At 43.6% G+C, this 12,239-nt stretch overlaps 1 protein-coding gene across 4 annotated transcripts in view; it reads right to left on the reverse strand.

Moving 5' to 3' along the window:
• Positions 1 to 3,850: 3,850 nt before the first annotated feature.
• The window catches only part of LOC149330265 (serine/threonine-protein phosphatase 4 regulatory subunit 4-like), a 34,503-nt gene continuing 26,114 nt past the window's right edge, over positions 3,851 to 12,239 (reverse strand). For 3 of the 4 annotated variants that reach the window (XM_089560867.1, XM_089560868.1, XM_089560865.1), the window contains 6 exons: positions 11,996 to 12,115; positions 10,466 to 10,587; positions 7,763 to 7,850; positions 7,026 to 7,071; positions 6,189 to 6,266; positions 3,851 to 4,552 (listed from right to left, as the gene is read on the reverse strand). In XM_089560867.1, coding sequence (XP_089416993.1) covers positions 4,504 to 4,552; positions 6,189 to 6,266; positions 7,026 to 7,071; positions 7,763 to 7,850; positions 10,466 to 10,587; positions 11,996 to 12,115 — 503 coding nt within the window. In that variant the 3' untranslated portion in view covers positions 3,851 to 4,503. Of the gene's footprint in view, positions 4,553 to 5,071; positions 5,112 to 6,188; positions 6,267 to 7,025; positions 7,072 to 7,762; positions 7,851 to 10,465; positions 10,588 to 11,995; positions 12,116 to 12,239 lie in introns of all 4 variants that reach the window. The other variant, XM_089560866.1, reaches the window with a different exon arrangement.

A 12,239-nucleotide genomic window follows, 5' to 3' on the forward strand; every position in this document is an offset into this window, starting at 1 on the left:
TACTAGTAGATAAGGTATATAACAATGAAGGTATACAGTCAGTCCCATGTATATGTAATCGTCCCTACACTTTTATGACAACATACTAATTGACCAATTAATTTTTACATACCAAAGCAATATTGACAGCTAGATGGCGAGCTATAGTGAAGGACTGTAGATTTATTCCCACCATCTGGGGTCAATTATAAGATTGCCAAAAATTTTAGGACATGGTTCATATTGCATTTTACATCCAGTACAATGTAGCTACTGCAGTTGAGAGCAAACATACATGTGGATGGCACTGACTGAAAACATCACCAAGCTTAAGGGGGGACACTGGTCTTGAAAAAAAAAATTTTTACTAATGAAGTCACAGTTACGAAATCTTCAGGGAATATGTATTTGTGTCCTGATTCTAAATATGTCATTTAATTTCATGTAAAACAATTCCTTGAGCACTTATGCACTTTTTATTTTAGTATTTTAGAGTTTTGAAGAAAATTTGCTGCGGGAAACTCGCTGAAATGTATGCCTTTGGGTTCTCTTGACACCAAGGAATACAATAAGGGTAAAATTGTCTTCCTGCCTATCATAGAACTTAAATTATAGCGTTTTGAAGTTGTCGCTTCAGAAATGAGAAGGAAAGTGTGTATTCCTGTTTCTGAAGTGGCAGCTTCAGTACCCTATTACTCAAGTTCTATGATAGGCAGGAAGGCAGTTTTACCCTTATTGCATTCCTTGGTGTCAAGAGAACCCAATGGCATACATTTCAGCGAGTTTCCCGCAGCAAATTTTCTTCAAAACTCTCTGCAAAATGGTTGCATAGAAAGTGCATAAGTGCTCAAGGAATTGTTTTACATGAAATTAAATGACATATTTAGAATCAGCACACAGAAATACGTGTGCCTTGAAAATTTCATAACTATGACAAAAATAATAAAATTTTCTTTTCAAGACCAGTGTCCCCCCTTAATCATACATCCATTTGCAGTGCTTTAAAGCTGCGCTGCAATAAATTTGATTTGCCGCATGAGCTTTGCTTATGATAAACTGAAAGTAATTTTTGTTCAATGTATTATACATATATAAGAGTTTCAAGAAAGGGAGAGATATCTATTTGCAAATTGAAGTGAGAAGAGTTGGGGATAAAATCTTGGGACACATTTAAGCTCTATCTCAAGAGTGAAACGCAATAGCACCCGCTCTTTATACCATCCACATGACGGCATCAATCCGCACTTCTCCTGAAGCCTCCGTGCACAATGGAAACTTGCGAGTCCACTTTGTCAAGGACGAATGACGGCGTTACACTCACGCACAGCGCTCCTGGTGGCCTCTGTGAGAGAAGTGGAATGTTTGCGCAAGGTTTTTCCGGTACCGACGACAAGACAGAGCCATGGCAGCAGCGGCAAGCTTAGACTGTGGTGACAATGACGCCGGCTTTTGTGCCTCTTGAGCTCCTTAACGCTCTCATGTTAAAGTTCAATGGAGAATGCCTGAGTAACTTCCGATCCACAGATGACATTGCCCAGCTAAGTAAATTGGGGGATGAGTTGTAGAGCATGATTGAGGATTTAGAAAACAGGCAAAGTAGAATAATGGGTCTGCAAATTAACAAGGAGAAAGCAGTCTCTGAAGAAACAACAGTTTGCAATGGGCAGCAGAGCACAAGGGAATACATCTGTTTAGGGCAGGTAGTAACCGCAGACCCGGGTCACAAGAGTGAAATAATTAGGACAATAATAATGGGGTGGAGTGTATTCGGCGGGCACTCTCGGATTATGAAGAGCAGTTTACCAGTATCTCTCAAGAGAAAAGTACATAACAGCTGAATATTATTCGTACTCGCCTTTGGGGCAGAAACATGGAGGCTAACGAAAAGGGTTCAACTTTAATCGCGGTCAATGCAGTGAGCTTTGGCCCCACTGATATCTCAACAGCATGAGGAATCCTTTGAACCGGACGGTATACGATTTCGTTCAAAAACTTCTGGATAAGGTTTTTTTCCCGGTAACGTCCATTTCAGAAGGGCATGCACCGCAAAATGGCTCACAAGTTAGCTGCATATATATTCTTCGACGAACAACAATGCAGTGGACTACAGGAGAATAGCTAGGTGCAGTGTTAGCGCACTCCCTAGGCCTACGCAGATACGTTCTGGTCTCCGCACTCACCGTCCTCAAGCGAGGACACTGCACTGGTTTCTCAAGCCTCCTTTATACAGGGCACAGTTAAAAAACGTGTCTAAGCATAATAGCCGACGCTAAACAGGCACTTATCGTCTCAACAGCAAATGCGGAAACACATGTGCGTAACATTGGCTCGAGCCACGGAAGATTCGCGATAAGTGACCGCTTCCTTCGAGCATCGAAACTGTGAAAATTGGCAAAAGAGACCGAACGAGCACTGGGTGGCCCACTACCACTTCTGTGCGATACAGGCTATGCTAGGGGTGAGTGAACATTGATTAGTGAGTGGACATGTGCGTAAGTGAATGGTTGCGTGAATGAGTGGTTGTGAGTGGTCATGAGTGTGAGTGAGCGTTTGCGAGTGGACATGAGTGCGAGAGGCCATAAGTGTGAATGTGAGTGATTGGCTGTGAGTGCAAGTGAGTGGTTGCGAGTGCGAGGTCATGATTGTGAGTGGACATGAGTATGAGTGCGAGTGGCTGCGAGTGTGATTGAGCCACCCATCACAGCACTGAGGTATGTCCTACTATTTCATCGAAGGGAACTTCATTACAACAAGGTCCCATTTTGAATTTCTCTCTCAACCAGTATGAAAAAGGCTCCCTAGTTGTATGTGATCAATGTGTATATTTAACCTTGTCGGCAAAAGGTAACATTACTGAAATGGCAGGGTTAATGGGGCTTATGATGTTTAACGTCCCAAAACAACTCAAGCTACAAGGGACACCGTAGTGGACGGCTCCGAATAATTTCGGCCACCTTGGGTTCTTAACATACACCGAAATCGGACAGTATATGGGCCTCTAGCATTTCACCTCTATTGAAATGTGACCGCCACAGCCGGGCTCTAACCCACGTCTTTCGAGTTAGCAGCCGAGCACCATAACCACCGAGTCACTGTGGCCTGCATTTATCTTCAAGGTCCCTTTCCCGTTCAACGTGAAGGCAGAATAATCAGCAAGTTGGAAGGTAAAAGTTTTTTATTTGTAGAAGGAATGATTGCAGAGTAACTCTGCAACTATTGTTGCTAAAAAAAAGTGCGAACACACACATTTCAACAAAAAACAGCCCAATTTCATTTGGGGCTGATGTCAACAACTACTGCAACAGTCTTTTACAGAACAAGGCACTTCCGGAGTACAGCTACTTTCAAGCACCAACGTATATTGCACACGCTAAAAGACTAAAGAAAACAATATTCCTGAGGAAGGCTACAATGCCATGAACGTCCAGACTGCCCCCTAACACATTAAATGCCATAGTGAGAGACTTTACTAATACTGTCTGGTTTTACAAGGAAAAAATAATGCGTGGTAAATGCGTCGAAAACATCCTTGGCTTGACAAGGCTCATTTCTTCAACAACAGAACTATATTTAAGACCATCATGGCTTGTCTATCCTTAAAATTTGCGATAAACAATCAATCTAATGTTACAAAGGTGTTCCTTTCTTAACTGAACAGTGCTGTAGAGAAACAAAACACAAAACTTTTTGGCTACGGCAAGTTTGGTCTAAACTAAAAAATTTGTTAGTATCACTGGTTTAAATGTACTACGGTGTTCCCTTTTAAGATGGACAGTCCTGTACATGAAACAGAACTAGCATTTCAGACCAGAAAACTTGGTCTAATCTCAATTTTGTGAGTAATCACTGCTTAAATGCTAAGGGCGTTCCCTTTTAAGCTGGACAGTACTGTACGTGACTTCATGAGTGTTGCTTAACATGTAAGCCTGTACACAATGTGGCTTCCCAGCACATTTCAACTGCACATGACATTGCCCTTGCAAAAACCTGAGCATTTTTTCAGTCTTAGCTTTGCTGTTTCTGCAGACTTGAAACCTAGTGTGATGGGGTTCTGCGAAGGTAGCAAACTATTTCGAGAAGCCAAGTCTTTTCTTACATAAAGAAAGCATTTTGCATTGCAGATAGTATCTGGCAGAAAATTGCAATTTTGTTCATCAGATCATATCATTAATGAAAATCACATTTTTAAACTAAGCCTCGAACGTATGAACATGAGGGTGAGTCAACAGCTTTTTCAGCACTTCTTGGCACCGGGAGAGGAGAAAAATTCCGAGAGTTTCTTCCCATTCAGCACAAAGGTGGTATCACCGGAACTGTAGTGTCCTCGAGGGCACTGTTAAAGGCACGTTACAAATGTCACACACAGGGCAGTCCTTTGCTTGAAACAGCTTTTCGCCACAAGCGCTCTACCACGAAGGCCATGAGTTGACACACACCAAACCTGCTTGTCCAAATAAGCACTAACCAAAACAAAAACAAAGAAAAACACTGCACACACACACACACAGCCATCAACTTGAGGCTTCAACTTGGATCTTCTTTGCTGACGGATTCTGCGAGTTGCCTCTTGCACCTGCATGGACGCAATGCCAGACTAAGTGTCATGCAGGCATCTGTTTCACCACAATGCCACCAGAGGTCCTCAGCTGCAGCGCAGGTGGCGACATCTGGTGGAGATATGGTCAAGTAAGGTTGTGAAAGGAGTAACAATGTGCACTCCAAGTGACTGCACTCTGGTGATTTCCTGACCCAAAGTGCGCACCAAAGATATAACCTTTAATGCAGTCATAATTGTCCGCTGCCCACTCAAAGATATCAAAATGCTGCAACTGAAGTTACAGTTGACACACCATAGTTAACTAATGCTTCACAAGATGGCGCTAGTAGCCTTGCAGCTGACAGCCACATTCCGATGGACAAATGATGTGGCAATGGTAATACAAGTGACCCAGCTTACTGTTTTTACAGCGTGACCCACTGCCGGTGACCTATTCATGAGACAATGAGATGTCAAGGTTGGCCGACACCCTCTCCACACCCATTCCCTTGAGGAGCAGGGTAAAGTATGCATTGAGGGACAGTTAGTACTTACCCAATAACCTGATGCAGACAAAATCTCTTGGTCATATTAACTGCATATGGTAAGACGAGAGACAATTTGTGAATTGCAGTGTCTAGTTGCAAAAGCTGGCAACCTCTTTAATGGGTAGTTTAGTGCACAAGGAAGCGCCAAAGAACAGTGAAGTCAACTACAATTGGAGACATTATAACTAGCACCCCATCAAAGAAAATCTACCAGTGAATGTACAAATAATTAGTCCTATTACCGACTTCACCTACTCACACTTGTCTAATTATGTGCCTACCACATACATGACTACGTTAATTTCTCAGTTAAAGATAAAAACCGCTCGGTATAACAAGTTAAAGCCACACAAAAAATTCTGGCTCTCAAATGTAGGCTAGCATTTCCCAGTTATACTGAGCTGCAATGCTCCATTTTTTCTCGCCAGATGGGGATACCGGTTAGCTCGCTTGGTAGTACACCAGCACTTTTAAGATTGAGCTTCCGATGAACCAGGCAGGTACTGAAGCTGCAAATGAGTCACAGAGCAGAACGGACCACAACAGGGTGACCTCTGTCCAATTTTGTGCAAGAAACAGTGATAAACAGAAAAAGCCACTGCAAAGAATGTCGTCACCAGACACACCGAAATATGAGTGCAGCATTCATCATCATCATCATTATCAGCCTGACTACACCCACTGCAGGGCAAAGGCCTCTCCCATGTCACTCCAATTAACCCTGTCCTTTGTCAGGTGTAACGTTAAGAGATCAGAAGAGGGCGGAGTGGGTGAGGGAACAAACGCGGGTTAATGACATCTTAGTTGAAATCAAGAGGAAGAATTGGGCTTGGGCAGGGCGTGTAATGCGAAGGCAAGATAACCGCTGGTCCTTAAGGGTAACGGAGTGGATTCCAAGAGAAAGCAAACGTAGCAGGGGACGGCAGAAAGTTAGGTGGGCGGATGAGATTAAGAAGTTTGCGGGGGATACGGTGCAGCATTCACTCACCAAGAAACAATCAACAATGTCCGAAATGGCACAAAAGAGATTTTTCCACAAGACAACAACCAAACCAGGCCCTAAAGAGGCATGGAAGCATAAAAGACACGTGAGCCACTAAGGACATTAAAGCCATAAAGAGTACCTGTAGGCGCAGTCCAGGACTGGGATGCGGCTCGATGTGCCACTACGTGCGGCCAGTCTGCCAGGTTGCTGAAGTACCCTGTTCAGAACCCCGAAAATTGAGCGCAAAAAGTGTTGGCCACAGAAATAAAAGAAATATAGTAGACATGCTCTTCACTATATGGAACAGTGTCACACTAGGTAAACCTATCAGTAGTAGGTATGAGAACACTTACTGTTCGTGTTATGTATCGCTATACTTACATTGATGCAACCATCCTATGATAAAGTGTCATGTTTTGTCCAACAAAATGCCCCAGCCCCCAACTTATAGGAGTGGCACTGTTAAAGAAAGCTAATAAGCTACAAAAAACATACTCCCTCAAAACAAGGGGCACTGCATTATAATTAACCACGTAGTTTGGGTTTGACAAATGTTTAAAAACAAACTGAACGCACAATGTGTCAACTTCATCACCTGCTGAAACTCTGACTGTAACTGGTGCGGAGGTAAGGCGTTGACATTCAATTGTCACAGGATTAAACTTATTGTGCACAAAAGGCAGGAGCAAATAAGCTTTTTACAAACTTATTCTGTTAGGGGAGAAATAAAACATGAATTTCACTTTTTAATTACTACAACTCCAAGCAGGCAAGTCTCGTTAAATAAGTAGCAACATCCGAGCGCCGTGTAATATTGTTGAATGCCAAGAGAGATGAATAATAGAAATCAAATTTCTCCTGCTGAGACCTTGGACTACTTGAAAGACCAACGTGGCAAATTTAATTCCTCCTTAGCTTTACAAGAAAATAACACAGTTAAAAGTGAATAAATGGTCCGTCTCACTATCATGCTTACCTTGCATTGTGTAGGTGTGGTGATGACGGAGTTTTCTCCTGTTTCCCTGTTAAGCCAAAGGAAAGAAAAAAGTCTTTTCTAAGCACACTGATTTTGATCATACTCTTGCGCGAGTTTTGTTTTGTTAATACACATTTTTCCTGCCACGGGTCTTACAAACAGTGGTTCTGTGGTAATTAGCCATGCACTCAGACAAAAACCATGGACACAGAAGGGCAGAGCAAGGCTAAACTTTCGTTAACGAATGTGCTATCATAACCTCAACCAGTCACACTATGCCCTGCACCTGTGCACTACGAACAACTCAGTTTTCAGCACATTGTAGAAACATAATTTCATATTTTTGTACAATACAGGGTCCCTATTCTGAACTCTTGGGACTGACGAAAAAAAAAATCTGTACATTATCAGAATGGCAAATTATCAAAGAATTAGCAGAAAATGACGTGAAATGAGTCGCAAAAATGAAAATACGCTTGAAATTATGACACAACATGGAAAATGATGCTAAAAGAGTTTGTGTTAAACAATGCATTAAAATTTATGCATTAGATTCATGTGTAAAGATAAAAGTACGGCTATCAAAAGTCAGACTTGTGTCTTTTGTATTATGCTTCAAGAAAGCATCGCCGAACAGTTCAGCTTATCAGATTATTGAGCTTAACACAGTCTGCCTCAAAGGAAGCCCACTGCATGGTCTTTCATTGGCCAACACCGGTACAAACGTCCCGACTTGCCTGTTTGGAAATGCTGCACACTGACTGGCAGCCGTGAAGAGCGGTGGCGCACCGGCCAGGTTCCACAGCATACACCCGGACTGGCACCCTGCAAGGACCAGGAATTCTTTTTAAACCCTAAATGTAGAACAGAAGAAAGAAAATGCCAACCAAATCCGATGATCTGCGAAGAGAAAGTAACATTTCGGAGTCAGCTTGGCTCTTGCATCAGGGCTCTGACGACAAGTAAGGCATGGCTGGGTTTAAAACATGTGGGACTGAAATCTTGAGACCACTTAGCTATCAGTCTTAAAGAGACACTAACTACGGACAACAATACTCAGCTTTCGTTCTTGTAAAGTTCGACTCTCAGGCTCCTTCTGACTGCGTCGATGCTTGTCCGGCACCAAAAGACACAATTATTGTTGAGAAAACGGGATTTCAAAATTCTCTCGCCATTCCATTCATAAGACCAAAACGGACTCCGTGATCACCTTCATCGCCAATAGCGGTGAAGCTTAGCCTCAAGGATCCGTGCACAAAGAGCTGTCTCAATGCATTTTCAGCTTTATTTTATACAGCCCCTTTATTTTATACACCTCTTATATACATTTTATACAGCTATTTTATACAGCTATTTCATACAGCTATTTTATACATTTTATACAGCTCCATTTTCAGTGAACGTAGCCCGTTTATCATTAGAAAGAAGTACTTTATTAATACTGGCCAACGTAAATTTATTCTTAGCATTCGTTTAAACTGTGTGCTTAAGTTGCCAGGAGTGTTCCGAGAGAAGAGTTAATTTTGCCCTAGCTGTATCATTTGGATATGTAACGATTCGAGAAGTATTCCTTAGCAGTTCAGTTTATTTTATTTATTTATTTATTTACAATACCCTTAAGGGCCCTCGTGCGAGGGTATTACATGATGGGGGGGGGGGGGGGATACAAGCATGAAAATACAGCACAGGCACTTGAAATAAAATACATGTAATAATGAAGTATGAAATAAAGCTAGTAATGTACACAAATAAAACAACAAACAACGCAGAATAAAATACTCAGTAAATACAAAGTCGACGACCGAAAATTCGGACGCCTGATTTTTCGGACATGCTTGATTATTCGGACTTTTTCGCGGCACCGCGACATGGCCCATAGAGCCAATGTGTAAGAGCGCTTGAAATTTCGGACGCACCGCAACTGACTACTCGATTTTTCGGACCTCGTTCGCACTCGCCGCCAGTACCCAAGCCGCCATATAATGTGTACAGTGGAACCTCATTAATTCAGACTGCAGGAGATATCGAAAACTTGACCAAACAAAACGAAATTCAAGCTTAAAGGGAGCCTCTTGCGACGCTGAAATTCTGCGCGAGTCGGCACATTGCGCTCGCGTGTTTTCGAATTCGTACTGTCCTTGAATGTTTTCCGCCGCACGAACTTGAACCGTAGTCTGAGTTCACGGAACTCATCTGTGCCGAGTCTTTAGTTCCGAACGCGGAACGCGAATACGATCGCGGAGGCTACGCGCACGCCGTGGCCTCCGCGATCGAAGCGCGCTTCGGGCGCGCCGCCGGATCTTATCGCGGCCGCGATCTGCTCCGGCGCTGCGCCGTTCGCGGAGGCCACACGCGCGCACCGGAGCTTCCAAGTGCCGTCTATGGATGGCGCCGTGATCATTATCATCAACATTTTTCTCGGTCGCGATTTTCCGCTGTTCACATCGGCATCAGTATCGCCAGCTCCAGCCTTTCGTGGCGTGTTAGCATGCGTGTTAGCGCGTTCGCCGTGATAGTGGCTTTCGCGTGCTGCTGCCGAGCTTCACAGTTTTAGCGCGTTAGCAAGCACCTTAAGCTACACAGCTGGGAGTTAGCTCTCGAACGCGGTCGGTAAGCGTGCGGCGGGCGGGAATTTCGACGTGGCCGAGAAGTGCGTCCGATGATGGTGCAACCAAAAGAGAAACACAAGCTGCAAAAAGCGTGCTTTCCGAGTCAAGCCGTGCGAGTTTCCTGAACTGGAAGAAGAGCTGCTCCTCTATATGATGGAATTTCGGAACAACGGCTACGCGTTGACAGCGGACATGCTGCGCGGCTTCTTTTGGCATGAGCGTGCACCAGAGCGCAGCACCAGCTCAGGAGTCTAAATACTTCGCGAGTGACGATTGAACGTAGAATAAATGTCGCTCATTCCCTGGTTGGTGTGTTTTTACTTAAAAAAACATATTTTTTCCGCATATCGCGTGTATGGGCCGCACCCCGAAAATTGGCCCTCGAATCTGGAAAAAAAAAAGTGCGGCCCTTATACGCGTTTATACGGTATTTCGCGCAGCGAAATATAGTCATGAGGAGCTTTAGAATGTGTGCAATACAATTGGCCGCTTTCTCCGGCATAGTGATAATAAGTTCGTGATTTTTTCGGTGAAATTCGATTTTCCGGACTGCCCGATTTTTCGGTCGTTTTCGCGGTCCCTAGAGAGTCCGAAAAATCGGTCGTCGACTGTAATACAACAAAAATAGAAAATCTGTAAGTCCATGGTTTGCTCCAACGAATGCTGAAAAGATTGTTAAGTTAACCCCAGTACCTATGTGTGATGGCAGGTTATTTCAGTCTATGGTCTAAGGTATATTACCACACCTAAATCATGTTAGCATTTTTATTGCGTGTCTATTTTGCACATCTCTCAAAGAAACTGGAACTATGCTAGACAAGTGTCTCGCACCTCAAACCTGTCTTTTCCAGTCAGGGGAGAGGTGATAACGCGTTGTTCGGCTTTCCTGATGGACTCCAGCTGTGCAAGGCAGCGACTTGCCTCACGACGGACGCTCTCCACCGGGTCCTCAGCTGCAAATGTGAATGCAAAGAGAGTGTTGATGAAACAATCCGTGGGAATAAACAACAAAATGGTGCATCCAAGCTACGCATTGTGCGAGAACTTTCAAGTACTACAATATACTGTTCTTTGAGCACTCAACCTTAAAGGTGCACTGAAGAGGAATTTGAACTTGTCTTTTTGCCGCGGGAACTCAATCTATACGTTCCGAGCTTTCTTAGAAACTGCGATTTACTGCCCTGTGTGGCCAATTTCCCCAATTAAATCGAATTAACGTCCGGCTCCCGCCTTTTTTTTTTTTAATTCTGCCTCGTACGGTGGGCGGAGTCGACCAACGCGGGGAGCGCCTTTCACCCAGTCCCGTGGCGGCTTGCCGCTCTGCCATCGGCGGAGTAATACGTAGTAGTCCGTAGTAGCAAACAGTCCGCGTGTATTTTTATTTCTTTGGGCTTATTTTGCGGCTATATTATCTGCGAATGAAACTATTTATTCATGGAAACCTAGAAAACAAAATAAAGCGAAAGCAAAGCCTCCACGGGACTGGGTGAAAGGCGCTCCACGCGTTGGTCGACTCCGCCCACCGTACGAGGCAGAATTAAAAAAAAAAAGGCGGGAGACGGACGTTAATTCGTTTTAATTGGGGAAATCGGCCACACAGGGCAATAAGTCACTGTTTCTAAGAATGCTAGGAACATGTAGACTGAGTTCCCGAGGCAAAAAGATAAGTTCAGAATCCTCTTCAGTGCACCTTTAATGCAAAAGGAGGCATTCATGAAGTTAGGCTAGAAGACCTCCATACCGTATCTTTGCTGACGAAAACCTGCCGACTACATCGTTTATATGTGGTAGTGTGCAGCACAATATAGAAAACAATCTTTTAACTGAAATGAGATTGCAGTTACTCTAAGAATATGAAACCTAAGACCACCTGTCAGTATATGCCAACTTGGCTTGCTGTTTAAAATCAGCCTCGCGTTTTTTTTTTTTTTACCACACTGAGAGAGCAACTAAAAAGCCTAGCTTCGGGTGAAATAAAAATTACAGAGCCCTCTCAGGAATATCGGAGATATTTCAATTCAATTGTTTACTGACTAATTTATTCATTCGATTATTTATTTATTTATACCTTGAAGGCCCATTACAGGGGTATCACAGGTGATGTGGTATTGTAGTATTCATTACAGAAATTTTCCACTGAGAACAGGCAATCATTTGACAATGTTCCAGTCATACATTCATCAATCTTGGATAGTATTTTAATATGTCAGTCAATCTTGTTTTGCAGATGTTACATACAATGAGGCACCGTATAATCTATGTATCCTTTTTCTATGAAATCATAGATCACACAATGTTGAGATTATTTTCCGATCATCGGTCCGCTCAAAACACACACTGACTCCGCGCGCCCTTCCTCACCAGCCAGCCGGTGTAGGTGTTGCAGGAGACGCCATTGCGCCAGCGCACGAATGTCTTCCGTGGCGGAGCACAGCTGGATGAACATGAGCCGGCTGCGACAGCTCCGTCCCAGTGCCAAATCTGCACGCACCACGCAAGGAACGTCACCAGTTGTTACGTCACCATGTCAGTCAATTTCAGTCAGCAAATCTCGCGTGCCATTCCTAGCTCCATGAAACCACAGCACCTCACGTTGTCAATTACC

This window comes from Amblyomma mixtum, chromosome 9, assembly GCF_055824585.1.
Source record: "Amblyomma mixtum isolate Tamu chromosome 9, ASM5582458v1, whole genome shotgun sequence".
NCBI classification, from domain to species: domain Eukaryota; kingdom Metazoa; phylum Arthropoda; class Arachnida; order Ixodida; family Ixodidae; genus Amblyomma; species Amblyomma mixtum.